The sequence below is a fragment of the Leopardus geoffroyi genome, chromosome C1 (assembly GCF_018350155.1).
Source record: "Leopardus geoffroyi isolate Oge1 chromosome C1, O.geoffroyi_Oge1_pat1.0, whole genome shotgun sequence".
NCBI lineage: Eukaryota > Metazoa > Chordata > Mammalia > Carnivora > Felidae > Leopardus > Leopardus geoffroyi.
The window spans coordinates 108,729,062-108,756,650 of NC_059328.1; the positions used below are offsets into that span (position 1 = coordinate 108,729,062).

The following is a 27,589-nucleotide window of genomic DNA, read 5'->3' on the forward strand; positions in this document are numbered from 1 at the left end:
AGGCTCTGAGCATACTTTGCTGGGCTGGAGTCAGGCCTGAGGGTATCATTAGCCCAAGGATTTTTTTCTGGGGTTGAGGGCTGAAAGGAAGAGGTGTCTTCTTTTCATTTCCACGAGTCCTACACCGCCCCCACCCTCCGCCCAGTTGTGAGATGGGACCAGAGGAGGGGAGGGCATGGCTCCTGGCCTGGGGTCTTCTGATGCCCCCTCCGTTGTGCTGTGGGTGGCAGCATCTCCCCTGGGGGCCAGGTCATGGCTGCATTAACAAAGGGCGCATGTGTGGAGCCAGTCTTCCCTAGTTCTGCCCACTATCTGACTCTGGCTCTGAGGGTCTTATTGTATCCAGGTCTGCTCCAAGCACCTGATGTCCCTGCTCTAGGAGGGCATGGAGGGGGCGTGCCAAGGACAGTTCCTGGATCCTCCTGCTGAGAAGAGATAAGTGTGAACTAGAGGGCAGTCAGACATAAATCTTGTCCTCTAACCTGGGGCTTAGAGCATAATAGGAGCTCTACCAATAATTAGGCCAGCACAGCGGGTGGGAAGCAGGACTGTCCTGGCCCACAGGCCATAGGGTAACCTGAGGATAGAAGACAGTCTTGCCATCCTCAAGCTCCCAGAAACTCTTTGTGGAACACTAAGAGGACACTCAGGACACCAGGCCAGCTTATGACCTCCCCCTCCATGGAGATAGTCTGACCTTCTCTCCAGGTGTTTCTGTCTTCCCCAGTGTCTGTGAGCCTGGAGATCCATCCCAAGGCCTACCTGGCTCTGGTACCCCTTCTGGCACCAGCCCAAAGGAAGAGACTGATACTGGTCAGTGCCCCAGATACCTTTAATGCCCTGTTGTTGGACAACAACCTCACTTAACTCTCCATGAGATGGGGTAGCAGGAGACCCTGGGCCAGGACTGTAAGTTGTCTGGTGGCCAGCACACCCAGAGCAGTTTTCCTCATCCGTCCCCAAGCCACAGTGCTGGGGGCTTATCCCTCATCTGTCCAAACACCTATGTCACCTGTCCATCTCCGTGCCAGTCCTGCCACTGGCAGTGCCTCCCTGCAACTCCCTGCTACCTCCTCCACTTACCCTCCCCTCCCTGGCTTGGAACCATCCAGTTTGAACCCCTCAAGGGCCAAGGCCTTTGCTTTCAAGCTTTTCTGGCTTTGCTGTTTTGGTCATGAAACATACACAAAAAGGACATTGCCATTGTGTTTCCTATCACCCCAGTTCACCAGGATCAAAAGTCTGGGTGCTGCCCGGCAAGGCAGTGGCCACCTCTTAGGTCTTGGTTCCAGCCCAGGTTCAGAGGTTCTTCTGCCCCAAGGTGGTCAGCTACAGGGGAGACAGAGGTCTTGTTCCAGAAATGGGCCATGGCTGAAGCCCTAAAACAGGCCTCTGGGGCCAGTACAGCGTCAGGTAGAGTGCTATAGACCCACAGCCCTCAGCACTGTGCTGACCAGTGGATTCCCAGAACTGTCCTCTGTGCCTTCCTTCCTTGCTGTCCAGTGGCTCTGGAACCACAGGGGAACAATGAAACATCTGGCCTAAAGTCAGGACTTCTGAGCCACACCCTACCAAGAGGGCATGTCACACAGTCTTACAGAGGAGCCCTGGGATTTGGGGTGGCTGGGAGCCTTTGATGCCTTCTGTTACCCCACTATCCTCCTGAGAAATTGAAGGAGCAAATCTTGAGCCTAGTTTTCTGAACTGAAGAGAAACAGAAAAATGACTTTCCCCTCACAACCAGACAGATGGGAACAGAACCTTCAGATCTGAGGAGGGCAGCCAGCCTCTCTAGATGTAATCCTAGCCCTCCCCTGGCACACACACAGGTACCCACATGCGCACATATATCCCGGCACCTGCTTGGGGTGTTCAGCAGGATGGTGGTGTCCACAGGTGACTCATCTGTACTCACTCACATGCATGTAGTACTAACACACAGAAACCTCAATATACAGGAAACAAAGTCACTCATGTGTGAACACTTGCCTTTGCACAAATTCCATGACTCCTTCTGACCCAGGAGGCCATAGTGTTGAGCATGGAGCCTGGAAATCTCTGAGCAGGTCTTTCTGATCTGCTTTTAAGTCTCCTTGGCCTGCTTGGCTGCATCCTTCTGATCCATCAGAGGGGCATGGTGACTGTGACAGAGCACATCTTTGTGGATGGAATGATAGACACCTGCTAAGTGTACAGCCTCTGTCAGGGAGGCAGTGGAAACTCCCCAGGAGGGAGCATAATAGGAGCTGACATAGGATACTCCTGCATAGCTGACACAGGATTTTTTTAAAAAGCTGCTGAACCACATGCAGAAGAATGAAATTGGGCCCTTAACTCACACCATACACAAAAATCAACTCAAAATGGATTAAAGACTTAAACCAAAAACCTGAAACCACAAAAGTACTGGAAGAAAATAGGGAAAAGCTTCTCGACATTGGTCTGGGCAATGTTATTTTGGATATGATGCCAAAAGCACATGTAACAAAAGCAAAAATAGATAAGTGGGATTACACCAGGCCTAAAAGCTTCTGTACATTAAAGGAAACTATCAACAGAGTGAAAAGGCAATCTGTGGAATGGGAGAATGTATTTGCAAACCATATATCTGATAAAGGATTAATATCCAAAATATATAAGTAATTCATACAACCCAGTAGCAAAAAACCCAAATAATCCATTTTTAAAATGGACAGAGGACCTGAATAGACATTTCTCAAAAGAAGATATACAAAATGGCCAACAGGTATATGGACAGATGTTCACCATTGCTAATCATCAGAGACATGCAAACCAAAATCACAATGAGGTATCACCTCACATCTCTTAGAGTGGCTATTATTAAAAAGACAAAAGGATAAGTGTTGGTGACAGTGTGGAGAAAAGGAAACCCTTATAAACTATTGGTGGGAATGTAGATTGGTACAGCCAGTATGGAAGCTCCTCAAAAAATTTAAAATAGAATTATTATGTGATCCAGCAATCATATTTGTGGGTGTTCCAAGAAAATGGGATCAGGATCTCGAAGAGATATCTGCACTCCCGTCTTCTCTGCAGCATTATTCAGTAGCAAAGACATGGAAACAACCTAAGCATTCATTGTGTGATGATTGCACAAGCAAAATGTGGTTTATATGCCATGGAATATTATTCAGCCTTTAAAAGGGAAAGCCCACCATTTGTGACATCACGGATGAACTTGGAGGACATTATGCTAAGTGAAATAAGCCAGACACAGAAAGATGAAAAGTGTGTCATCTTATTATATGTGTAATCTAAAAGTCAAACAAACTCATAGAAGCAGATGATAGACAGGGGATTGCCTGGAGTTGAGGGAGGGAAAAATGGGGACATGTCAGCCAAAGTATACAAAGTTTCTGTTGTGCCAGATGACTAAGTTCTGGAGATCTAATGTGCAGCATGGTGACCATAGTTAAGGAGTACTGTGTTGTATACTTGAAGTGTGTGAAGTGGTTAGATCTTATTGTTGTCACCACACACACACGAGAGGTGATAGGGTAATTAGCCTGATTGTGGTGATTATTTCACAATGTATACCTATTTCAAAACATCAAATTATATCTCTTAAATATATACAATTTTTGTCAGTTATACCTCAATAAAACGGTGGCGGGGGGGGAGGGGGGCGAGAAGGGGAGTAGCCACTGAAGAAGCCAGCTGCTTTCCCAAAGGAACAAAATGCTGCTGGGATGGGTCAGTAAGAAGTCCTGAGTCAGGACCTTCCTGGAGCACCTCCATGTGGGTGATGCCTCAGTCTGTCCTGACTCCACCATCCCTGTATTCCTAGGCGCTTTTATGAGTGAGCAAATTACCTGACCTTTGCGAGATGCATTGACTCCTGAAGTGGGGGCCACGACAGCTCTTGGTATTAGGGATCAGAGCCCCTGGCTTATCCCCATGGCCCGGTGCCCCAATACTGTGAAGCCTTGAGGCACCCCCCACGCACCTCCTCCCACGCCCTGCCCCGAGCGCAGCGTGGCCCTCCGCGCCGGGTCAGTGCGGGGTCCCCAATCGCCAGGAGCGCGTCTAGGTCCCCCTAGGAACCCCCCCCTCCTCGTCAGGAGGCGCCCCGGGCAGGCCGCCTGGCACGCCCGAGCCTCCTCACCCCTCCCACCCCGGCTCCCCCGCCCTTGCGGCCGGCTCGGTTGCTAGGGCTGCGGGGCCTGGAGACGCGGTGCGCACGTCGCGAGCTGAGCTGGAGAAGCCCCGGGCCCGGCGACCGCAGCGGCTCCGCCCCCCTCCGGGCGCTCCGGGCCGCCCTGCTCCCGCCCTATCGCGGCGGGATCTCCGGGCCGCACGGGGCTGGCAGGCCGGGGCCATGGCCAGGGCCCCGCAGTCCCGGCGACGCCCCGCGGCGCCCGGCAGCGCCCTGCGCGCCTTGCTGCGTTGCAACCTGCCCCCCGGCGCCCAGCGCGTGGTGGTCTTCGCCGTGCTGGCGCTCCTGGTCCTCATCAACGTCGTGCTGATATTCCTGCTGGCCTTCCGCTGACCGCCCGGGCAGGGCGCCGCGGGGGATCGCGCAGGGGTGAGTGGCGCCGCGCCGCGGAGCATCTTCCTTTTCAGCCGCGTCTTCCTCAGTGCCCGCAGTGGCCGGAGGTGCGCCGGCTGACCCCGCCTGGCCCTGGTGCCCCCCCTCCTCTGCCAGCTCCATGTGCCACGGCCCGGTGTGTGCGTGCGTCCCCCGGGTGGTGCGGCCCTGCAGGTGACTCTGGGGCTTGGTGACCCTTGTGCCACGGGGTTCTTCTGCCTGTCCTTTGTGCCGTGAACGTGTGCGTGGACATAAAATGGCGCGTCTCTACGTGTAACTGAGGATGCGGATGCAGCTGTGGACACTGCTGGCTGTGGTTGTCTGGAAAGTGTACGTGTGACTGCCGTGTGCGCGGAACTGGACATGCGTTTCTGTGTGGGTTGAAAAATGGGGAGATGAGTGGGCTCCTGTGCACGTGTCATCTGCCGTTGCTTTATCCAGGTTAGTGGTCTCGGCCAGCGTGCCGCTACTACGGGTAGAGCCCTGCCTGCATCCCTGGAACGTGGGCACTCTGAACACCCCCTCTCCCCTGCTGGGCCGCGGCCTGGAGGAGCTAAGCCATATTCCTTCCCAGACTGTCTGATTGGAAACCTCCGCCGGCCTGCATGTGTGAGAGAGAGGAGAAGATAGGACAGGGTTGGCATGTGTGAGAGAGAGGAGGAGATAGGACAGGGTGGGAAGGGTGGTGAGTGGTCATCAAGAGCAGCTTTGAGGTAAAGCCTGGCTTCCTCCAGCCTGTCAAAGTCTCCAGGGCACAAGACTGGATCCTGCCCCCTCCCTCTCCCGACCTGCCTCCGGTAAACAGCCCATGTCTCAGAGCCAGCTTCTGCTCCCCACTGCCAGGCCAAGAATGAACCTGCAACCCTTGCCCCTCAGCCTACTGGACTCAAATCTGGGTTTCTGTGCAGCGGTACCTCAGACAGAGAGCTTCAGGAAGGGCCTCTGCCCAGAAACCCATCTAGTGTGGGCCCTGATGGCCTCTGGATTATCCTGGAGGTAGAATGCATGTCTGACCTTTTGGAGCTATATTTTATCTTGGTGACAGAGTGCCGCCCTTTTGTGGATCTATAGAGGAGCTTTGTGGCCCAGGGAGAGCACATGGTTACTGTGGGCATCAGTGAGGGAGACCAGGGGATTTGCTGAAGACTGTGAGTCTGTCAGGCTAACTCCTGTGCACAGCAAGGTACTAGGACAAGAAAGTGACAAATGTGACCAACCCCACCACCACCACCACCACCAAGGGCTTCTGGATAACTGGACAAGGCAGGTATTGGGGCTTGTCCATAAAGGTCAGGAACCATGGTCTCTCTGGGAAGCCTTACCTGTTTGTCCCATACCTGGAGCCCTTCCCCCCATAGCTATACAGGAAACCACTCTGTAGGATGTGCACCTCTCTGCAAGGGCTGGCAGAATAAAGCAGAAGGGGGAGTCATTGGGCCTTACAAGAGGGGCTTTTGCTCAGAGCTCACTTGGGGAAACCTGGAGTTAGGAGGAGGCACCTGGCCTGGTTAATATTAGTAGGAAACAACCTGGGAAGAGAAATGGTGGGAAGCTGGGCTGTGTGGGTATGTCTGCATTGCTTCCTCCCTGCCTGGGCTCTAGCAGTGAAGGCAGCATCCATGCTGTCCTAGAGACCTGCATGTGTATGTAGCTGGTGTGAACTGAGGGTGGAGAGCATATACCTGCAATATGGCATACTGTTCTCCAGAGATCAAAGTGTAGCATCCTGTTAGTGAGTATGTAAATGTGTGTTGGCAGGTGCATGTCAGGGTGTGTGCAGGAAGAGGGGGGTCTCAGAACACCCGCCTCTCAAGGATCAAAACTACCCAAATAGCCTATAGTCACATATTCCCTCCATCATGATGCACACATTTGCCTGATGTCATACACACCCTCTGTCTTTATGCCCACACTCATCCATCGTCACACACACCTTCGGTCCTGATGCACATGCTTACCTGTGATCACTGTCCCTGAAAGAGGACATTCACCTGCAGCCCACATTCTCATTGGCTCACCCACACCACCCTTGAGTACTCTGTTTCTTCCTCGTCTTCAGGCAAGATCTTTCAAGGCCAGGAGTGGTAGCCTGCTTGTGTGGACTGTGCCAGCTATGGGCTGCCCAGTCTAGTGCCTGCTCCCTAGGTACAGCATGCTGGCTCCTTTCATGATGCCTTGCTGAGTCCTCTGGTCTCATCTTGTCATATTGCAGCCAGGAGGTCTTGATCCTGGGGGCCAGGCCTTCTTGCAGAAGAGGACATACCTGTAGTATGTCTTTTTAGCTGGGATGATTGCAATGGTCCCTTGAGGAGGCATGCAACCCCCCAGAAATAACCCAGTGCTTGGTGCCTGTGGTCTCTGGTGGGCCTTGGGCATCTGCAGCCCCTGAATGGCTGTTGCTTGAGAGTAAATGTGCATATAATCATTCTGAGGAATGATTTCATCAGGGTTTGGAGTAGGTTCCATTCCCAGAACACATAAACTGAAGGTTTCTGAATGTGCTTGCTCAGGCCCTACCCTAGGGAAGGTTCCAGCCTGAGTGGGCTCTGGTACCAGGTGGCCTGCCCTACCCTTCGCTCTGCCCATTCAGGGTTTGGGGGAAACATTTTAGCTACTGGAACTCTTAGGTGAAGACCCAGCTAGTCTTGCTGCAGCCCTGCTCTGGTTCCCATTTCAATTTGAAGAACAGAACACACACTGCCCTGGGAGCACCGAGGAAAGGTCCCATTGGACCTGAAGCCAAGGGAGGATTCACACTCATGAATGGGGGCAGAGGCAAGCAGCTCAGAGGAGGAAAGAGTTGGCGCAGACGGCCTGACTGGTGATGCTCTGAGGGAGTGACTGCTTAACCAAAGAGCCAGCCCATGGCTGTGATAGAACCAACACTTGGTCCCAGCAGAAAGGGGCATAGATCTCACCTCTTGTATAGCCCCCTGTCTACCCTTCCTCTTGTCCTAAGCACTCAGAGCCATTCTTTATTCACGGAGCAGAAACTGAGCCCATGTTACAGGAAAGCAGGTATCAGCCCAACAGGAAATGGAGCTCTGAGCACAAGGGCTGTCTGGGGGCTTGGGGGGGGGGGGCGGCACGGAATTCCATCTCCTCCTGATGTGAGGTCCATGATAGGAGCATCGCTCCTGATGTGAGGTCCATGGCCATGTTGGAGTAAGGAAACACACCAAGTTATTTCAGCAGAGAGAAATTAATATAAAGAATTATGAGCCAGTTTTAAAGTACTTGACTCCATAACCCAAGTGCACAAGAACAATCCTGAGGTATCTGTTACAGAGGTAGCAGCTGCAAGGTGAACCTACCTCTCCTACAGCTAGGGAATATAGGGAAGAGGCTGGAGTAATTAAAGCTGAGGATCCTGTAGGGCTTGAGACCTAGAAGTCTAAGGATAGGTGCTGCTCAGCTAGTGATGGTGGACGTGGCAGGGGAGGGCCAAGAGACCGGTTCTGCCAGTGTTGGAAAAACACTGCAAACCAGATCCAGCTACCGTGATGGCTGGGAACCGCTGTCCCTGGGAGGAGTGGTGCTGTTGCTTGCCAGGTGACCTCACAGGTAATGCAAGTCCACAAGAAGCCAGCAGGAGGGAGCAAGCCCTTCTCCCTCCAGCCTTGTGGTACCCTCCAACACCACATTTGGAGAACCTAACAGGGAGCAGCTGGCACAGAAGAAATGTAGCTTGCTGTGCCCAGCCCCAGCATCACAGAGCAGAGCAGAGATGGTAAATGAAGCTGAGAACAATAATTTAATCACTAGTCCAATGGGGATGGGAGGAAGGTGTGCCCTGTGCAGGAGAGTGAGCAACATGCTTGCCTCTCAGATTCTGTGGCTCACCAGTATTCTAGTGGTCAAGTTCACTTCAGGCTTCATCATGAGCCCTGCCAGTCCAGACATGCCCAGGGCATAGTCCTGTTCCCTGAAGAATGGCTGGCTCAGGAGGAGCCTCCGTTCACTCCTTTGTAACATGAGTCAGGATCCCCTCTTCTCAGGGCTGCTGAGGGGTGGGGGGGCAGAAAACAGGAACACCCTGCCCCATGAGGAGGTCCCTGGCAGCTTTACCCCACTGATCTGCCTATCTGTGGCTCTCTCTACAGCTCATCAGTGATGGCAGTGTGGTCTGTGCTGAAGCACTCTGGGACCATGTCACCATGGATGACCAGGAACTGGGCTTCAAAGCTGGGGATGTCATCGAAGTAATGGATGCCACCAACAGAGAGTGGTGGTGGGGTCGTGTTGCTGATGGCGAGGGGTGGTTTCCAGCCAGCTTCGTGCGGGTATGGCACCAGCCTATGCTTTCTCTGGGTCCATAAGGAGCCAACTGGCTCTGCTCAGAAGTGCAGACCTGAAACTGCTCTGGGGTTAGAGGTGCTGGGCATGGACCCCCACCTACCTATGGCTGTGCTGGGACTGCAAGACTGCGGGCTGGAGATGGGAGGTGTGGGGATGGGGATGTGAAGAAGGCCAGCCACAGAATTGTGACACAACCTTCCTCCACCCGCAGACCATCACAAACTCCTGCCTGCCCCACCCTTCCCACCAGGGTGCCCTTGGTGTGCAGAAAGGAATGGGTCAGAAACGATGGTGTGTGGATTCCTCCAAGGGGAATCTGCATGTTAGAATGCCACCACCACAAACAACTCGGTGTATCAGGCATTTACTAAACACTTCAGAAAAGTTGGATAGGCATCTCAAACTTCCGCAACGCTCTGGGAGCTGGGAACAGCCACTTATACCTGAGAAAATTGAGGCTTGGACAAGTTAAGTCGTTAGCACAAGAGATCACAGGGAGGAGACCCAGAACCTACCTATGGTGGCCTTTGGCGTCCAAGGAAGGAACCGGGTACCCTCAAAGGCCATGCAGAAGGCAGTGGGGAGTAGAGTTCTCAGACCTTGGGTTTCATTGCTTCCCCTGCCCCAGACCTCATGGATAAACGGCCCATTGTCCACCCCAAGCCTGTCCTAGTTCCAGGTCACAGAGCCAGAAAGGCCCCAATCACCCATTCACTTCTGTCACAGGCCCTAGAGGGACTGGAGTGAGCAGGCACTGGTTCGGAAACCCCCTAAGAGTGAGCATCCACTCTGCTCCCAGCACGGAGTCCAGCACCAGCGCAGGAGGGGGAGGGGGACAGAAGGCGACAGAGAGGGAGAGGGACAGAAGCTGGCGCCTCTGGAGGGGCTGGCGAGCCTCCGGTGTTGGGGGCAGGGGGCTGCCATGCCTACCTTCCTCCCAGCCTCAGTTCACCACTGCCCCCGCGTGCGGGCCACAGGGGCTGACCCTCCGGGCACTGACTGGCCACGTGCTGCCTGCAGCTACGGGTGAACCAGGACGAGCCCGCCGACGATGACACGTTGCGGGCCGGGGACGGCGGGGCCAAGGATGGAAGTGCCGAGGCACAGAGCAGCAAGGACCAGATGCGGACCAACGTCATCAACGAGATCCTCAGCACTGAACGGGACTACATCAAGCATCTGCGGGACATCTGCGAGGTGAGGCCTAGCAGGAGGTGTGGAGGGTGGCGTGGGGGGACCAGAGAGAGACCTGACGGGCCATGGGCTACAGGGCTACATCAGGCAGTGTCGCAAGCGTGCTGACATGTTCAGCGAGGAACAGCTGCGCATCATCTTTGGGAACATCGAGGACATCTACCGGTGCCAGAAGGCGTTCGTGAAGGCGCTAGAGCAGAGGTTCAACAGGGAGCGCCCCCACCTGAGCGAGCTGGGCGCCTGCTTCCTGGAGCACGTGAGCACGCCCTGCCCCAGCAACCTCTCTGCCCAGGGCCCATTCTCCAGGCCTCCCAGCCAGGCAGTCCCCCTCTGCCCTTCTTTGCTGGTGGTCCCCACTCCCCTGCACACACACACCCTGGCCCCCGAGCATGTAAGCCGCCCTTTGCCCTTGGCTCCCATTCCTGCCTCCTCGCAGACAGAAGTGGGCCCTGCAGGCTAAAAGCCCAGGCAACTTGCTCTTCTCTTCCCAGAAGCTTCCAGGCCCCACTCCCCTAGTACCCAACCGCCTTCACCCTCCAGCGCTGTTTCAGCAATGTCTCTGCTTCTTTGGGAGGCAGACCAAGTCAGAGAAGGCTCCTTGGAGCAGGGGGCCTTAGGCATCAGCGGAAAAGGTTTTCTTGGGCTACAGGAAGTAGAAGGCAAAGCTGGGCGGGGCCACCTGCTGAGCATCCTCAGAGCTGTCATAGCAGATTCTGGGCTTCCTCACACAGTAAGAAAACTGGAATTTGTGTAATGTGTAGCACTTCCACTCTAAATGCCAGTTGGATTGGTGATTTAATTGGATTTAATTGGATGGTGTGGGCTAGATGGACTCCTGGCCTTGCCTGGTAAGGAAGCACTTGTTTCTGTCTGTCTCCTGTGGCATTTATGTGGGGTTGAGTAGAGGATGCCAAGGCCAGCCCATCAAGGACAATATGGGTTCCTTCCTGGCTACTACCAGTGTATGTGGGGGTGGGGGTTGAGGGGGCTGTTGGAAGGGCCCTATTACCTGGCTCCAGTGGCAGGAGAACTGGAAGGGGAGACCTTAGATTCCCTGAGCAGGAATGGGTAGTGGGGTCAGAGCAGCTGAGTGTGGGATTTGGAGCCGGTTATGCAGCAGGCTGAGTTGTGATGGGGCTGGAAGGGAGGGATAGGCACTTTATCGACATTACCCAGTGTGACCATCACAGCAACTGGCCAGTGGGCTTACTGCTGTTACCCTCCTTTCCCACCTAAGTCCATGAAGTCCTAGTCACTAAAGACCCAGTCTTTCTCTGGGTCAAGTAGATAGAACAACAACAACAAAAAGAAAAAAAAAAAAAAAGAAAGAAAAGAAAAAAGGCACAGTGAGTCTCATGTGCCTCATGTGTGTGTGTGTCTCAAGACACACACAAGGGGCACCTGGGTGGCTCAGTTGGTTAAACATCTGACTCTTGATTTCAGCTCAGGTCATGATCTCGTGGTTCGTGGGATTGAGCCTGGTGTCAGGTTCTGCCCTGGCAGCGTGGAGCCTGCTTGGGATCTCTCTCCCTCTCTCTCTCTCTGCCCCTCCCCTGCTCATGCTCTGTCTCTCTCTCTCTCAAAATAAATAAACATGAAAAAAAATTTTTTTTAAACAATACACACACAATGTGGATGTATCTGTCACATGGTGAATGGATAAAGTGGCACTGGCTGCCCAGATATGAAGCCAGAGCTTTGTGAGGAAGAAGTGACACACCAGGGGGCACAGCCATAGACCCTGGAAGCCATTTAATCTCCCTTAATCTCCTTCTGTCTCTCTCTTCCTCTCAATCCTTCTCTCTCTCTGTCCTCCCTCCCTCTCTCTCTCCTTGTCTCTGTCCCTCCCTCTCTCTCTCTTCTCCCTCTCTCTCTCTTCTCCCTCTCTCTCCTTCTTTATCTCCTCTCTTCTCTCCCCTTCACTCTCCTTTCTCTCCCTTCTTCCCCCCAATCCTCCCTCCTCTCTATCCTTCTCTCTCTTCTTCCCCCCACTCCACTTTCCCCTTCTGTCTCTCCTTTCTTTCTCTTCTCTCCCTTCTTTCCCCTGTCCTCTCCCTCCTTCTCTCTCTCCTTTCTCTCTCTCTTTCTAGTTTTTGGCCTTGGTAGTGCTTCCTTATTAACATCATTGACTTCACCCAAAAAAAAAACCTGACATACAGTCAAAATATCTGCTGAGAAATCTGGGTGGTGACAGGACACACACATGCCTGAGTTTTCAGGTGTCTAATACCTCTGTGTCTAATTCCACATAGCTTGTGCCCAGTGACATGGGTAGAGAGAGCCTGGGCCCTCTGAGCCCAGCTCCTGAGGGAAATACAGAGGCCCCTGCTCCCTCTCCTATGCTGTGCCCGAGTTGCCTGGGTGGCCTGAGGGAGCAGGAGGTCACCATCCTGACCTCCAGCTGTGCCCCCAGCAAGCGGACTTCCAGATCTACTCGGAGTACTGCAACAACCACCCCAATGCCTGTGTGGAGCTCTCCAGGCTTACCAAGCTCAGCAAGTATGTGTACTTCTTTGAGGCCTGCCGGTTACTGCAGAAGATGATAGATATCTCCCTGGATGGCTTTCTGCTGACACCGGTACAGAAGATCTGCAAGTACCCTCTGCAGCTGGCTGAGCTGCTCAAGTACACACCCCCCCAGCACAGGTAGGAGGCTGCTGGAGAGGGAGGGCAGTCTGAGGCTCTTCATGCCTTGGGTCAGCCAGAGTGTTGAGTTCTGACTGACAGCACATAGTAAAATAGTCCCTGCTGTCACATGCTGTCATTACAAATGAAAGAAGAGGACAAAAATAGGATATTAAGTTCTGTGGTGCCCAGACTCACCGTCTGGCATTGACAAGTGAAAACGGCCAAGGGCATAGCCCCAGGGGGAGGCAGCTCCACAGCCCCTCTCTGCCCTCCCTAGTACAACCTTCTTCCATGTCTGTTATGCCCCAGGGACTTCAAGGATGTGGAGGCAGCCTTACATGCCATGAAGAATGTGGCCCGGCTCATCAACGAACGGAAACGGAGGCTTGAAAACATTGACAAGATTGCTCAGTGGCAGAGCTCCATAGAGGATTGGGAGGTGAGGGCCCCACAGCTCGGAAAATACCATGGGGCATGGCTCCTTGCTTTAAAATCACGCTTGCCTTTGAAAAATCTAGGAAGGAGCTGAAGTGGGAGTCATGCTCTGGGAGCTGGCAGTAGGAGAGCTGGTCCTCTGCCCAGGCCAACCCACTGGAGCATGCAGCTGCAGGCCTGGTGGCCTCTTTCCTGGTCAAGAGTGCCCAGCATGTGTGACATAGGATGCTGCTCCCAGTGCAGTCAGCTGGCCCAGCAGGAGGAGCTAGTCCTCAGCCCTCAAGGGACAGGCCAGATCCCCAAGTGGCAGTAACTACTGGGACTCCCAACAGAAGGGTTCAGGCCTGCCACAGCATGACCGAAAACGGATTGCCATGGGTTTTCATTCCATTCCTGATTCCATTCTTCAGGCTTGCACATGCCCCTTATATCCACCAGTCTTGCCTTCTGAAGCCACCCAGAGACCTGAACTAATGGGGACACTCCTGTCCTTTAGAGGCCTTCCCATCCTGCTCTTTCCACCCCCACCCACCAGCCATAAAATGTTATGAAAATACAGATTCCTGGACCCCACCCTAGAAACACAGAATTAGAATCCCTGGTGGCAGGGCTGAGCAGTGTAGTCTTTGGGGTTTTTTTGTTTGCTTGTTTTCTTTTCCTGGTGACTGGTTCTGAGGCCTAGGCCTGGCTACGGACCCCTACAAACTCATCCCAAACTGAATGGCTGCCAAGAACTGGCTATGGTTTGCATTTTCTAAGGAGGAACCAGAGTGAGGCTTGGCTCAGCCTGAAAGTTTGAGGTCTGATGATGGAGCTTCAGGTACTAACTACATTTAGCTAAGAAAACTTCATAAGCCCCTAAAGACAAGGCTCACAGGTGACTTGAGCCAGGTCTAATTATTCTTGAGCATAGCACTGTCTAATCGAAGTATCATGGGAGCCACATGGGTCATTTTAGATGTTCTAATAGCCATCTAGAAACAGAAAAAAAGCAGGTAAAATTAATTTTAATAATGTTTTATTTAAGTCAGCATATCCAAAGTGTTTCAACGTGTAAGCAACAAAATCATTAGTGAAATATTTCACATTCTTTATACTAAGTCTTCAAAATTGGTGTTTACTTACATGACATCACAATAGGGATCAGCCACATTTCAAGTGTGCACATGACTGGCCGTCACTGGCCCCATTTTGCAGAGACAACTAACTTGTAGGTTAAACCACCTTTTTACTCCTTAACACCCCACTGTGCCCACCACTGCCTTGGGCTTCAAGAGCAACCCTTCCCTCTGTGGCCTGCTGCTCACTTCAGACCCTAGCCCAGTGGGGGCCACAGGCAGACCAGGCCAGTGGGGAGCCTGCCCAACTCATGACAGAGGCAGGGGGCAGTGCCCAGTGGAGGGGAATTCCCAGTTTGGGTACACTCAGCTCATAGTGTTCCTTGGGGTCCACCAGGGGGAAGATCTCCTGGTCAGGAGTTCGGAACTCATCTACTCGGGGGAGCTGACCCGTGTTACACAACCACAAGCCAAGAGCCAGCAGAGGATGTTTTTCCTCTTTGACCACCAGCTCATCTACTGCAAGAAGGTACCAGAGCTGCTGTGCCCTGCTGGATGAGCCGTTCAGAGCGGGAGTGGAGGGGGTGAAGCTGGGGGCTGGGAGTAGCTGCCAGAGAAAAGGAGCCACACACGTCCTGAGGACGTTCAGTACAGCAGGCCCTTCCCTGTTCAGGCCCATAGGGCCAGGATGAGGATCGCTGTTTGTGAAGGAAGCCAAGTAGCCTGAGGACCATGGGGTGGCCCTCACAGTCTGACCAGGGTCCAGTGCTGTTGAGAACACCCTCCTTCATGACCTAGCCTCTGCTTGCTTCTAAAGCCACCTCAGCTCCCCTTGAGCCCTGGCATCCTCTGCTCCTGTTGCCTCTTCTTTGCCGTTAGCTTCTGCTCCTCTCAGCACATGGCCCAAGTGGCCCTGTTCAGGAAGCCCTCCCGGTCAACTGATACTGGGCCCGGCCCGGTAGGCCCGGTACTCTTCTGTTGTGCAGTATGGGCCCTGACCCACTGTCTCCATGGCTGCCTCTCTGTGAGGCAGTGGGTGCCCTCCAGGCTAGTCAGTAATTTCACTGAAGGCACGAGGCTCCTCCAGCATGGGTTCAGCACACAGCTGTGGGCCACACCACACTCTGCCCTTGTGAGCTTACCATCTGCTGGGAAAGTGGGTGTGCAGCCCGCTGGCCCTTCTGACTGCAGGGCAGGGGGTGAGGCATAAACAGGTCAGGAGAGTGGTTCAGAGGCCTGAGAGGTAAGGACTTGAAAAGCAGGATATAGAGCAGGAGCTCACAGAGTCTCTGGTAGGACCTTCTCCGCCGGGATGTGCTGTACTATAAGGGCCGAGTGGACATGGATGGCCTGGAGGTGGTGGACCTGGAGGACGGGAAAGATCGAGACCTCCACGTGAGTGTCAAGAATGCTTTCCGTCTGCTCTGCGGCACCACGGGAGAGAGTCACCTGCTGTGTGCCAGGAAGCCTGAGCAAAAACAACGCTGGCTCAAGGCCTTCGCCAGGGAGAGGGAGCAGGTGCGGCTGGACCAGGAGACAGGTGCGAGATCCCACTCAGCCTTGATCCACTGTGAGGGCCCACCCAGCCCTCCTCACCCCTGAATGCAAGGTCAGGACAACCTTGAGACTGCGAGGTAGCCATGTGCCACAACCCAGGGCAGCTCTTCATTTCAGCCCCAAGGCATGGCATGGTCTGTTGGCCTGTCCAGGTTTTTCTACCACACACACTCTATAAGGTGGGGGCCTTCTCAGTTGCAGAGACCTGATGAGGCCCCTTTCCAGCACAAAGCATTCAAGTAGGATTTGGGCATGGGCTTTGAGAAACCTCACCCACCCCAACATAAGCAAGATACCTCCCTGCTGCATTCCTTTTCTCTCCATGGGCCCCTGGACATCACACTCAGAATGACCAGATTGGCTCTTGGTCTGGGAAAGAGCCTCCACCATAGTGGAAAGGACACTAGATGCTGAATAAATACATCAAGGACTGGGTCTGGGTGAGAGATGGGGTAGGGCAAGGATGTAGGGAGGGCCCACTGAGCATCTCCTCTGCCTGGTTGGCCAAGGCAGGCTGGCTGAGCAGGATACTGAGTATCTGCAGCATGATGGGACACCAGACTCTGTGAGAGATGCAGGATACACCAGGTGCCGAGAGGCACAGGACAAGAGCAACACTGGCTGGGGAGGGGGAGGAGGTGGAAGTCAAGTCCTCAAAATAAGAAGAGGTCAAGCAGAGGTCTCATTTGGGGTCCTCCCTCCAGGCTTTTCCATCACCGAGCTGCAGAGGAAGCAGGCCATGCTGAATGCCAGCAAGCAGCAGGCCACCGGAAAGCCCAAAGGTAAGTGGATGGTACCCTACCTCCTCCCACAGCAGCCTGGCCCTACTACCTGATCAAGATCAAACTCCTCTCTGACCCCCAGAACAAAGCCAGCTAGCATGTAGGTCCCATCTGCTGCCCACTGCCCTTTCCAGGTGTTTGTTCCCAAAGGTTGGTGGTAAGGGGCCACTGGTGACAAAGCTTTAATCAGTGTGCAGTTGATAATTTTGCTCTCAATCCCCTCACATCCCCCAGAGCAGTAGCATTAATGACAGCACACCTCCCCAGGCAGGACTGCTTTCTGGCAGGCCTCCGTACAACCTCCTGGCAAGGAGCCCATATCCCCATTCCAACAGAGCTGATAAATGCCTGGCAAGGGGCCTGCGCCATGGAGAAGCTCCAGGGCCCCACACCATCCCAGGTTTCCTGGCCATCCCCTCTACAGTGGCTCAGGCCACTGGATGTGGTCAGCCCCATGAAGGAACTTCCCTCCCATGGGATGGGACCCATTCCGCACCCCCTACCAAGCAGAGGCTGCCATTCTGCCATGTGACACCTGGCTCCCTAGGCACCTATGATCCCTGCTTTCTTTTCCTGCTCAGCCCTCAGCCGGCCCTACTACCTGGCACGCCAGAAGCACCCGGCACTGCCGGCCAGCCTGCCCCAGCAACAGGTCTTGGTACTGGCAGAGCCCAAGCGGAAGCCATCCACCTTCTGGCACAGCATTAGCCGGCTGGCACCGTTCCGCAAGTGAGCCAGCCCCCACCCGACAGCACCATATGGACCTGTCCCTCCAGTGGGCCTCCAGCTTTTTCTCCCTGAGGCCCACAGCATGTGGCCTCCTCTGCCTGTCATGTGCACTGGAAGTTACAGGCTGAGAGAGGGAACTGCTCAGTGCCCCATTCTTCGTTTCTTCCCCACCACTGGTGCACTGAAGACACCAGCTGGAGGGGCAGGGGCCCACAGCAGTGAGCCTTCCGCCATCCTCTGGACCTCTATGGGGCCTCCTGGGAGCCACAGCTCAGAGCCACCGGCCAGGCCAACACGCGTGAGAGGACTGGCCACTCTGGACCCTCTTCTCTGGACATCTTATTATCCCTCCTCCTGCTGTCTCTGGGCAGACTGCCTTCAGCCCCTGCAAAGTTGGGCTGTGTGCCCCTCTGTCCTCCTTCAGGCCCCTGGTCCCCAGCTGGTGGTGCCAGGCAACTTGCATCCCTGGAGGGTGGGAACCGGAATTCTGTGCACAAAAATGTCGGGCCCAGAGCCCAACTCTTTTGCCTCCCAGTCCCTCACTAGACACTCCTGGCTGCTGGACACCCTCTTCACTTGTGATGTGTTTATAGTGGAAAGAAAACAAAACCATAGTCACTGCATACTTCTGTCAGGGTTTGTGACCAGTCCACGTGTAGTTGTGGGTTGACTCCAGAACCTGCTCCCAGTTTGTCTGGATTGTTCTGTTTTTCTAACATTGGGGAAAAATAATTGTTATTAGTGACACAGAAAGATTGCCTTACCCTAAGTGAGTGTGAGAAGCCATAAGGACTGAATTCTGTGGCCCAGCATCCAGGACTGACCCACTAACCCAGAGTCCAGTGAGCATGTGAGTTAAGAGGGAAGCCCATGTCCTGCCGAGAAGGGTACAAGTACAGCCAGAACCTGGCTTGGGGGTGTGGGAACACTGAGCTGCCCCTCTGGCCTAAGGGAATTCAGCAGCATGTACAGTCAGTCACTCTTGCACTATACCTTCTCCAAGCCAGAAGCCACATAATTTCATAAAGAAACATGAAAAATAACCTGTCGGCCCTGGTTTTTCCATTTGTGTCTATGCATTTTCTCCTTTGCATGCTCCATCCTTCCTATGACAGTTACCTTTCTCTGCCCTGGGCCTCTCCTTAAACAGAAAGGATGAGCCCAGCATCGCCCAGTGTGGTGGGAGCTCACTTACTTGCAAACCATACCCTCAGAGCTTTGGTGGAAAGAAGCGAAGGTGGCGGGAGAAATGCTTCAGACGCTCAGAAGGAGCTGCGAGGACAGCATGTGGTCTGGGAGCTGTCCTGGTATGGGATACAGCTGGCTTGGCTCCTCCAACCACAGGGGCCTGGAAGCCTGTTGGCTCCCTGACTGCTCCCAGAGTCCATGTTTAGCTGAAGTTAGCAAATGTGAATTTGGGGGATTGGGAGTCTGCAATCTTTCTGGGTTTTAGCATCCTCTTCAATGAAATAGAGAAGAATGTGTCCTCCAGGATGGGGACCAGGACACAAGACCAAGAGAAAAGGAACAGGGTCAGCTTTCCTCCCCTTTCCCCTGAGGAAGCAGTCTTCCCAAACTGTTGCCTCCACACACCCTTACACACCGTGCTGTCACAACACCACACAAGGTCACCACGGCCCAGCACAAGGCCTTCTGCCCCCAAACCCTGCATGTCCTAACTAGAAAGAAGCTACACCACCTTCCAGCCAGGCCATGCCACCTCAAAATAAAACCTACAGGAAAAAAAAAAAACCATAAAAATCACACTATGCAACACAAGTCAATCTTTATTGAAAACTGCAGTATTAATACATAACAAGTCTTGTTACAATAAACGTGCTTTTAAGAATTTTAAATCTGAGCTCTACTCATCAGATTGCATAAAAAATTAAAATAGTATGAATTTACACTTAATGGAACTGGCTCAGGATGGATGTTCCATTCCTTTGTATTGATTGACACCGTAAGTTCAATGCAGAGGTGAGGGATGCCTTTAACAATGGAAGACAATGCCGACATAAGCTTAAAAAAAGTACCAAGAAAACGGTCTAAAAAAAGTATTTAAAAATCATTAAAAAAAAAAAAAAAAAAAAAAAAAGGAACCATTTCCTAGTCAGTCATAACCCACGTGGCTCCTTGGGACCTCTCCTCAGAGCAGCCATCACGTTAAACCCTGCCAGGAGCTCAGCAGAGCCCATCTATTTTACTGACCACTAGTCTACACAAGGACCCATGGGAGACTGACAGGGCTCAGGAGGCCCAAACGAGACACCGGTCATCTCCAACACAATAGCCCTGGGAGCACACATTTCCTGAAACCCACTGCAGGTTCCCTGAACAGATGCCTGCCTCTCTGTCTCCCTGTCCCAAGTGAGTAAACTTTAAGGTTACCCCTAGGGTTTTCTGTTCTTCAAATGAATGTTGGGGGGGAGGGGGGACAAATCCTCTAAAACACGTAAGATCAACTTTGCAACTTTCTACCCAAAATGATCAGACCCTCCTCTGCAGCGCGTCATCTGCAAGTCTGTTCAAAATAGTATGACGCACCTTCAGAGAGCTCAGGCTGAATAATAAACAGCTCAGGGGAAAAACACAAATATTTGAGATATGCTAGAAACAGCTAAGAAGTCTGCCCTTCCCCTGAGCCAACCACACTCCTCTCTAGAGAACCCCCCAACCCTTAGAAAGCACCAGAAAGAACCAGAAGCTGCCCCTCACCCTCCAAGCACTTGCCCTTAAAACTGCCCGTGAGCCTGCTGAGGGGTCAGACAGGCATCCTGTCCTGACTGGGCAACACCCAGGTTGGCGATGACTAGGGTATCCAGCCATTAGCTGCCAGGTGGGGAGAAGGTGGCCCAACCAGTCAGAGTAATACTGTTTCCAAATGTGTATAGGAACAGGTGAAGAAGGGTGGATTTCCTTTTGAAGTAGGCCCCAATATTGATGTGGTTGGTGTGTGCCACCCTTTCACCACCAACTGGCAGGCACACTCACAGAAACTCATGTGCCAGATATCAGCATATCCAAAATGCCGTAAGAATATATTTCCTCTTATTACAGAAGCAATGGTGCCACCAGATGGAGCAAGGCACTGTACGCCGAGAATGGGAAGGGCAGGATGCTCACCAACAAGTACCCAGCCCAAGTCTCAAGACCTCTCTCATGTCCTATAAATACATTTGCATAGCACTCAAGAAACAGATTCACAGAACAGCAACTGGTAGGCCTCATTAACCATACCAACAAGAATGTTCTGACAAGATTTAACACAGAAGACATAAAAGGTTCTGGAAGCGCCTTGCCTTCATGCCTCCCACGAATGGCCCTGGTCCTGATGTTGGCCTCACTTCTCAGAGGCAGCGGGCTGATGGGAACATTGCTCATCACTAAACACTCAAGTCACCAGGCCCAGATCCAAACAAAACTTCCATAAGCAGAGAAACAGGCCTCCTGATCCTTGGCAGAGAGGCTGTAGAAGATTTTTTTAAATTATCCATGATGATGACGTTCATGTTTAGAGGAATTAGGTCCTTGCCTACCTGTCTCCACTTCCAAAAGAACCATAATTCAGCTGAAAGAGTATCAAATTAGGAATGTCACATACAAAAAAAAGGCCGTTTCTCTGTTCCACAATTATGCTTGGGATATCAAATTATGCAATTTTATAAAAGTTCTATTCCTTAATTATTTTTACTGGAACTGCTGTTAAAATTACAATCTATGATAGTTTTGCTACTATTCATATGTCCAGATTCTTACCTACTAGATAAGATCTACCTTTCATTATCATATTTGGTAGCTGATGCCCTGATGTGAAAAGATTTCCACACAGATGTATTCCATTATGCAAAGGTATTTGATAAAGTCTCCCAACTCACCTTCACAAAAGGGAAAAAAGATTTTAAAAAATTATAGGGGGTAAAGTGTTTATGAGCTGATATAAATGGGGGCAAAATGCAACCCAACCTTCTTGCTCTTGAAAACACTATTTAATTCAGTGCTTGTGAAAACACTCACCCTGTGTGCACCATGTCTCAAGCAAGCCCAATGAAGCATCCGATATAACTTCAACATTTGAGTGACTCCACCCTTACACATAGGATGTGTGTGGATGTGTGTGTGTGTGTGTGTGTGTGTGTGTGTGTGTGTGTGTGTTTTCCCATTTTGATGTTTAGGGCTTTTTTAAAGCATACACTAAAATCATATTTTCTCCTAATCTATTACACTAAACTGGGGAAATGGACTTTTCTGTTACTTGATCAGTTCAGCCCTGGAACCCTTGGAACCTCATGGATATTATAAACCATCCACCGTACAGATGGAATAACCAGCACAGAGCTAAAGTAGACACAAACTGTGTGCCTGGGGTACATGGTACACACACACACACACACACACACACACACACACACACTCTCTCTCTCTCTCTCTCTCTCTCTCTCTACACACACACACACACACACACACACACACGTGGGTTAAGTGCTAATGAAGCAATTTAAGGTACTTATCAGTAAGCACACTATGTTAATAGACATTAGGAATAAGGAACCTTCTGTTTACAATGATCCATGCAAAAATATTCCTAAACTTCTTATAAAATAAAACGTGAAAAAAGAAAATTATGGGGTACTTACTATAAAAAATAGGGTTACCAAAGGCTCAGGGGTCAGGTGTGCCACTCAGGAAATGGGGCCGAAAGCCAAACCAGTGCCAGAGCCCTGACCTAGCTGCCAGAGACGTAAGAGCAGGGTCCCCTCCCCAACCAAAGCCCATACACTTGAAATGATGGGGTGAATAGGAGCACACCCACCCCCACCTGACAGACTGCTGAAAGGGAACAAAACCCTCACCCTCCCACCCCCTCTGTGAACAGACACACTCCCACTGATACAAGCTGGGCACATTTAAGCAAAAAAAAAAAAAAAAATCCCCTTCATTTCTTATGTACAATATTCTGACTTTAAACACAAATTCCTTTCTAAATAAATCCTGGCAGGCAAATGCATTCTGATGCTGCCTGGGCCCTTGCTGTCCATACCTGCTTTGTGCTGACAGCCCTCAGCTACAGATGGCAGACAAGGCTCACAGACCAGAGGCACCAGCCCCTCCCTCACACCTCCCCAGACCCATCTCCAGAAGTCTCCTCCAGATGGTGTTAGATGACAAGGCCCCTTCAGGTGGATGGGCTGAAACACAGCCACAGTCCTGCCTCTCTACAAGAAACAATTTCAAATCGAGTTTTGTTCCCTTTTAATAGTTATTTTAAATATTTAACTTTCTTCGTAACAGACAGCTGAAATCTTTGCCCTTCGTTGGTGGGGGAGTGGTAGAGGACAGCAATGCCTACATATGTTTTCCGTACTGAAACTTCTGGGGGCGGGAGGGACAAATGGTTTTCTAAGCTAAACAAAGGAGAAACCAATACCTCCTCCAAGTGTGACTGTTTCTCCTTCACACATCTTCCATCCCAGGAAAATAATTTAGTTCTACATAAGACTTTCCCAATAAAGACACAGAAAACCTCATCTCTACGTGTAGGAGACTTGTAATGAAAATTGAGATGGCAGAGAAAACTGCTTTGCTGATACACAGACAACCTCTTGCCCCTAACTGTACTGGCCATACAACTCTATACTTTCATGATCATCTCTAAGAATGTCCACACCACAATGTTTAGGCAAGCCTAAACGGCAAGAAAAGGGACGTCCAGAAAGCTGGCTGTGCCCCAAGCAGTGGTGGCCCACCCTGCACTTTCCCTGTCCCTGCGACTCTCTTCCCGTGCAGTCAGTGTGAAAGAAACAGATGGCTGAAAACTCAAAGTCCACGTTACCAACTGGCAACCCACATCAACCCCAAAGGCTGAAGAATCATCCAAGGGATTTCAGATACTCTATGAAGAAATTCACTTTAACACTTATAACTTGAAGACTCTGCATACATTACAACAGTGCATTAGTGATACAAGTTGTAAAATGCTTTTCCATTCCTTTGGGTTTTGCATATGATGGTTTTGCATCAGTCACTGCAGGTAGATTGAGCAAGCTTTGTTTTTTGTTTGTTTTTTTTTAAACATGCATTCAACTAGATATGATTCAGAATAGATTAATACTCCCTTTTTATCATTACAGTTAGCTAAAAAATTGCCAGGCAGCCCACAAAACAGGAATTGCTTTAAGACCAACCCACAGAGTCAGTTGGAAACTAATGGCGCTGGGACCTGCTGGGCCGGGCCAGAGTAGTGTTAGCTAAGTGTCGAGAGCATTAAGAAGAAAGTCCAGGTTGGAGGCGCGAGGCCTGCAGCACCAGCTGTGGAACCTCCAAGATGTGACTGCACAGCTCCATCCTCAAACCTGGCAGGGGGAGAAAGACAAACATGGTCACACGGAGCACCCCTGGCACCGCTGCTCCAAAAAGGAATTTCATTTAAGTCAAGGAGGACAAAACCCACTAGGACCAGAAAGGGCAGCAGTGGGAAAGGCCACTGCTCCTGGTTGCCGCACACCTTAGAGAGACTCCTGGTTACAACCAGAATCCTAGTTCCTGTAGGAGGCAGTAGGAGATTAGAGCACAGACTAGGAAAGGAACAAAGTATATAGTGTACACAGCAAGTACTCAATGGTTTCCTTCCTTCTACTTTCTAAGAGTCCAAATAAGAACAAATCTTTAAATGCCACACTGCCCTTGGATTAAGAGGGGCATTTAAGCATTTTTCTTGTTAGTGCTTAAAATATAGTAGATTTGTCATTCTGTACTGGAAAAAAAGCCAACCCAGGTTTCACCAGTCACTTACATTTGCAGGGTGATCACCACTGAGGGGGCACGTAGCTGTAGGTGGGCGTTCCTGGGGCCCGATACGTGGGCACAGTGACTGGGTGGGGGGCAACAGGAGTTGGGGAGTGGGCGGTCAGCAGGGTACCTGGAAGAAAGAGCAGCTGTCTCAATGGCAGGCAGCACTACCCACATGAGGCTAGCCTATGTCACCACGCAGCTCCATGCTGCCTGAAAAGAGAGCTCTGGCCTGGCCTGCTTTAACAGGAAGAGGGGTGGTCATGACCTAGACTGCTGTCAGAATTCAGATCATACACAACTCAAAGTTGTATAAACACAGCAAGCTCATATGATAATGTCTGTAGAAGGCTCTGTGCCTTCCCTTCATATAAGCATACTCAATGATTTTTGCAGATCAGATGATAATCAACAAATTAATCATTATTTACCCTTAAAAAGGAAGATATTCAGGTGACTGGGTAGGTTAGTCAGTTAAGCACTGGACTTCAGCTCAGGATCTCACAGTTCATGAGTTTGAGCCCTGCATTGGGTTCCTCAGGGACGGTGCAGAGCCTGCTTGAGATTCTCTCTCTCTCCCTCTCTGTCCCTCCAAACACCCCTCCCCAAATAAATAAGCTTTTACAATGAAAAAATTTTTAAAAAGGAAGGAAATTTGTCCATGCTACCATGGATGAATATACAGGATGACATGCTAAGTGAAATAAGCCAGTCACAGAAAGACACACCCGGGGCGCCTGGGTGGCGCAGTCGGTTAAGCGTCCGACTTCAGCCAGGTCACGATCTCGCGGTCCGTGAGTTCGAGCCCCACGTCGGGCTCTGGGCTGATGGCTCAGAGCCTGGAGCCTGTTTCCGATTCTGTGTCTCCCTCTCTCTCTGCCCCTCCCCCGTTCATGCTCTGTCTCTCTCTGTCCCAAAAATAAATAAATGTTGAAAAAAAAAAAAAAATTAAAAAAAAAAAAAAAAAACAGAAAGACACACCCAATAGGATTCCACTTACATAAGGTATCTCAAGTAGTCAAACTGATAGAAAGTAGAATGGTGGTGGCCAGGGGCTGGGGAGTGGGAGGGTGGGGCAGGGGAAAAAGAGAGCTGTTATTTAATGAGCACAGATCTTCAGTTTTGCAAGGTGAAAGAGATCTGTTTTACAACAATGTGAAAATACTTAACACTACTCAACTAATACAGTTAAAAATGGTTAAGATAATAAAAATTAAAGAGAGGGAAGGAGGGAGATTCTAAACTACATGACCTTGTAAGTACATGAAGATAAATGTATTTTCCCTATATCTGCAGAAAACTCAGCAACTCTGAGTCCATCTGTAAATCAGCATAACCTCCAACCTAACGGCCTCACCCTGCTTTTCTTCACTTCCCATCTTCCTGCCCACAACCAACCCAGGGCCTGCCATCTCTCCCTTCACGTGCCTCAAACATGCAGTTTCTGTCTGTGCCTTCACAGAAAAGTATGGGAAAACCAAATACAAGGGAGACTCTGAGCAGAAACACACATGGTATCCTAACACACCTTTCTCTCTGGCACAATCTCCCTATATTGGAGTTAAAGGGGGAAAAAAAAAGGGGGAGGGAGGGAACAATATTAAAACACACACACACACAGCCATGGGCAAGCAATGACATCTTCCGTACTTGGCTGCGTGCCACAGACAACCCATATGCCCACTGGGGGCTCACAGGGAGATATGCACATCCTAGCCAGGAGTCTCATCTCTCTGTGATGTATTTTCCTGAGCAAGGGAAAGGGAAGCCTTGGGAAATAAAGGTGATCAATGCCAAAGATTTTCTATAAGAGGCTGTTATGTCCATGAACACAAAGCCAGCTTTCCTAGATTCATGCAAACACCAACATTCACACAACTTGCCCTGCAGCCTACACTAAAGGGGAGTTATCAGGAAGGCCAGCCCACCCAGATACAAAGTGATCACCTTCTGCCCAAGCTTGGTATGTTCACTGGTATGCCCCTCAGCCCTACTGCTAAGGGCTCAGCTCACCTGTCTAATACATTGATCACTATCCACTCATGCCCTATGGGGAGGGTACTTGGTTCTTGGCTGGTCACACCTCTCCTCTCAACCAAAAGAAGAAGGGGAAGAAATGAAAGGAAGGGAAAGAAGGATCATATGCTGTTCCTTTCCCAAAGAGTATGTCCTTCCACACAACTCAAGCCATTGAAAAATCAAACCAAGGGTCAGAGAATTAGTGGGCTCTCCCGTCTCCTGGCTCTCATAAAACAGGCAACCCAGGGTCAAGGACTCACCTGCTGACATGGCCATAGTGGTCCCAGCCACCATGCCCATGGTGACGCCATTGCCTCTAGGTGGAGGGATGGGAGCAGGGTACACTGTTGCTGGCATGCCGTTGGGCTGCACCACCGTGGTGTGGTGGATGACATGAGGGGGTGCTGCATACAGGGGCTGTGTGTAGTACGTGCCCTGCTGCAGGGAGGAAGAGAGATAAATACCACAGGGCTCCACACCTCATGGGTCAGAGTCCAGAGAGAACCAACCCTTCCCACACACACAATGCCCAAGAGCACTTAATTAAGGGACCCACAGCACACCCAGGCCTACCTGTGCATAGGGGCTCTGCTGGGGGTAGGCACTTCGCACAGGGTACACAGCAGTCTGGTAGGGGTTGGGGGAGGAGGAGTATGGTGGCACTGCCCCGCTGGTGGGGGAACAGGACACTTTGTAAGGTGTGCCAGGAGTGTAACCTGAAACAAAGAAGCCAGTGGCCAGTGAAAACCCAAGAGATTTCCTCTAAGATCAGGATCAAGACAAGGATGTCCCTCCCCTCTTACCACTTTTATTCAACACATTACTAGAAGTACTAGCGACAGCAACCAGGTAAGAAATAAAAGGCATCCCTACTGGTAAGAAAAAGTAAAACTATCACTATTTGCAGCTGACATGGCACTATATACAAAAACTAAAGACTCCACCAAAAACTGTTAGAATAGATGAATTCACTGGGGTGCCTGGGTGGCTCAGTCGGTTGAGCATCCGACTCTTGATTTCAGCTCAGGTCATGATCCCAGGGTCAAGGGATTAAGCCCAGCTGTGGGCTCCGCACCAAGCGTGGAGCCTGCTTGGAATATTCTCCCTCTTTCTCACTTTCTCTACCCTCCTCCCTCCCTCTCTGTGTCCTTCTCCCCAGCTCACGCTCTCTAAAATAAAGTAAAAAAAAAAAAAAATTATAACGAATTAATGAATTCAGTAAAATTGCAGGACATAAAATACACAGAAACCTGTTGCATTTATATACACTGATAACAAAGTAGCAGAAAGAGAAATTCAGAAAACCATCCCATTTACATCAGCACCGAAAACAGTAAAATATCCAGAAATAAATTTAACCAAAAGGGTAAAAGACCGCATACTCTGAGAACTGTAGGACAAACTGATGAAAAAAAAACTGATGACAACACAAATAAATGGAAAGAGACACCACACTCATGTACTGGAAGAATTAGTATCATTAAAATGTCCATACTACTGAAAGCAATCTACAGATTCAATGCAATCCCCATCAAAATACCAATAGCATT

The 27,589-nt window shown here is 51.0% G+C and overlaps 2 protein-coding genes across 11 annotated transcripts in view; one reads left to right on the forward strand and one right to left on the reverse strand.

Annotated features, from left to right (window-relative positions):
* ARHGEF4 (Rho guanine nucleotide exchange factor 4) overlaps window positions 1-19,329 on the forward strand; it is a 293,183-nt gene extending 273,854 nt beyond the window's left edge. For 3 of the 8 annotated variants that reach the window (XM_045479326.1, XM_045479327.1, XM_045479330.1), the window contains 9 exons: window positions 8,653-8,832; window positions 9,869-10,045; window positions 10,119-10,298; window positions 12,456-12,688; window positions 12,980-13,109; window positions 14,561-14,692; window positions 15,460-15,703; window positions 16,425-16,502; window positions 17,084-19,329. In XM_045479326.1, coding sequence (XP_045335282.1) covers window positions 8,653-8,832; window positions 9,869-10,045; window positions 10,119-10,298; window positions 12,456-12,688; window positions 12,980-13,109; window positions 14,561-14,692; window positions 15,460-15,703; window positions 16,425-16,502; window positions 17,084-17,235 — 1,506 coding nt within the window. In that variant the 3' untranslated portion in view covers window positions 17,236-19,329. Of the gene's footprint in view, window positions 1-4,244; window positions 4,547-4,821; window positions 4,991-8,652; window positions 8,833-9,868; window positions 10,046-10,118; window positions 10,299-12,455; window positions 12,689-12,979; window positions 13,110-14,560; window positions 14,693-15,459; window positions 15,704-16,424; window positions 16,503-17,083 lie in introns of those variants that run through there. The other 5 variants (XM_045479328.1, XM_045479329.1, XM_045479333.1 and 2 more) reach the window with 4 other exon arrangements.
* A 3,791-nt stretch (window positions 19,330-23,120) lies between these two features.
* Window positions 23,121-27,589, reverse strand: part of FAM168B (family with sequence similarity 168 member B) — a 34,194-nt gene continuing 29,725 nt past the window's right edge. For 2 of the 3 annotated variants that reach the window (XM_045479335.1, XM_045479336.1), the window contains exons 4-7: window positions 26,613-26,755; window positions 26,300-26,477; window positions 24,025-24,150; window positions 23,121-23,584 (exon numbers count right to left, since the gene is read on the reverse strand). In XM_045479335.1, coding sequence (XP_045335291.1) covers window positions 24,038-24,150; window positions 26,300-26,477; window positions 26,613-26,755 — 434 coding nt within the window. In that variant the 3' untranslated portion in view covers window positions 23,121-23,584; window positions 24,025-24,037. The remainder of the gene's footprint in view (window positions 23,585-24,024; window positions 24,151-26,299; window positions 26,478-26,612; window positions 26,756-27,589) is intronic. The other variant, XM_045479337.1, reaches the window with a different exon arrangement.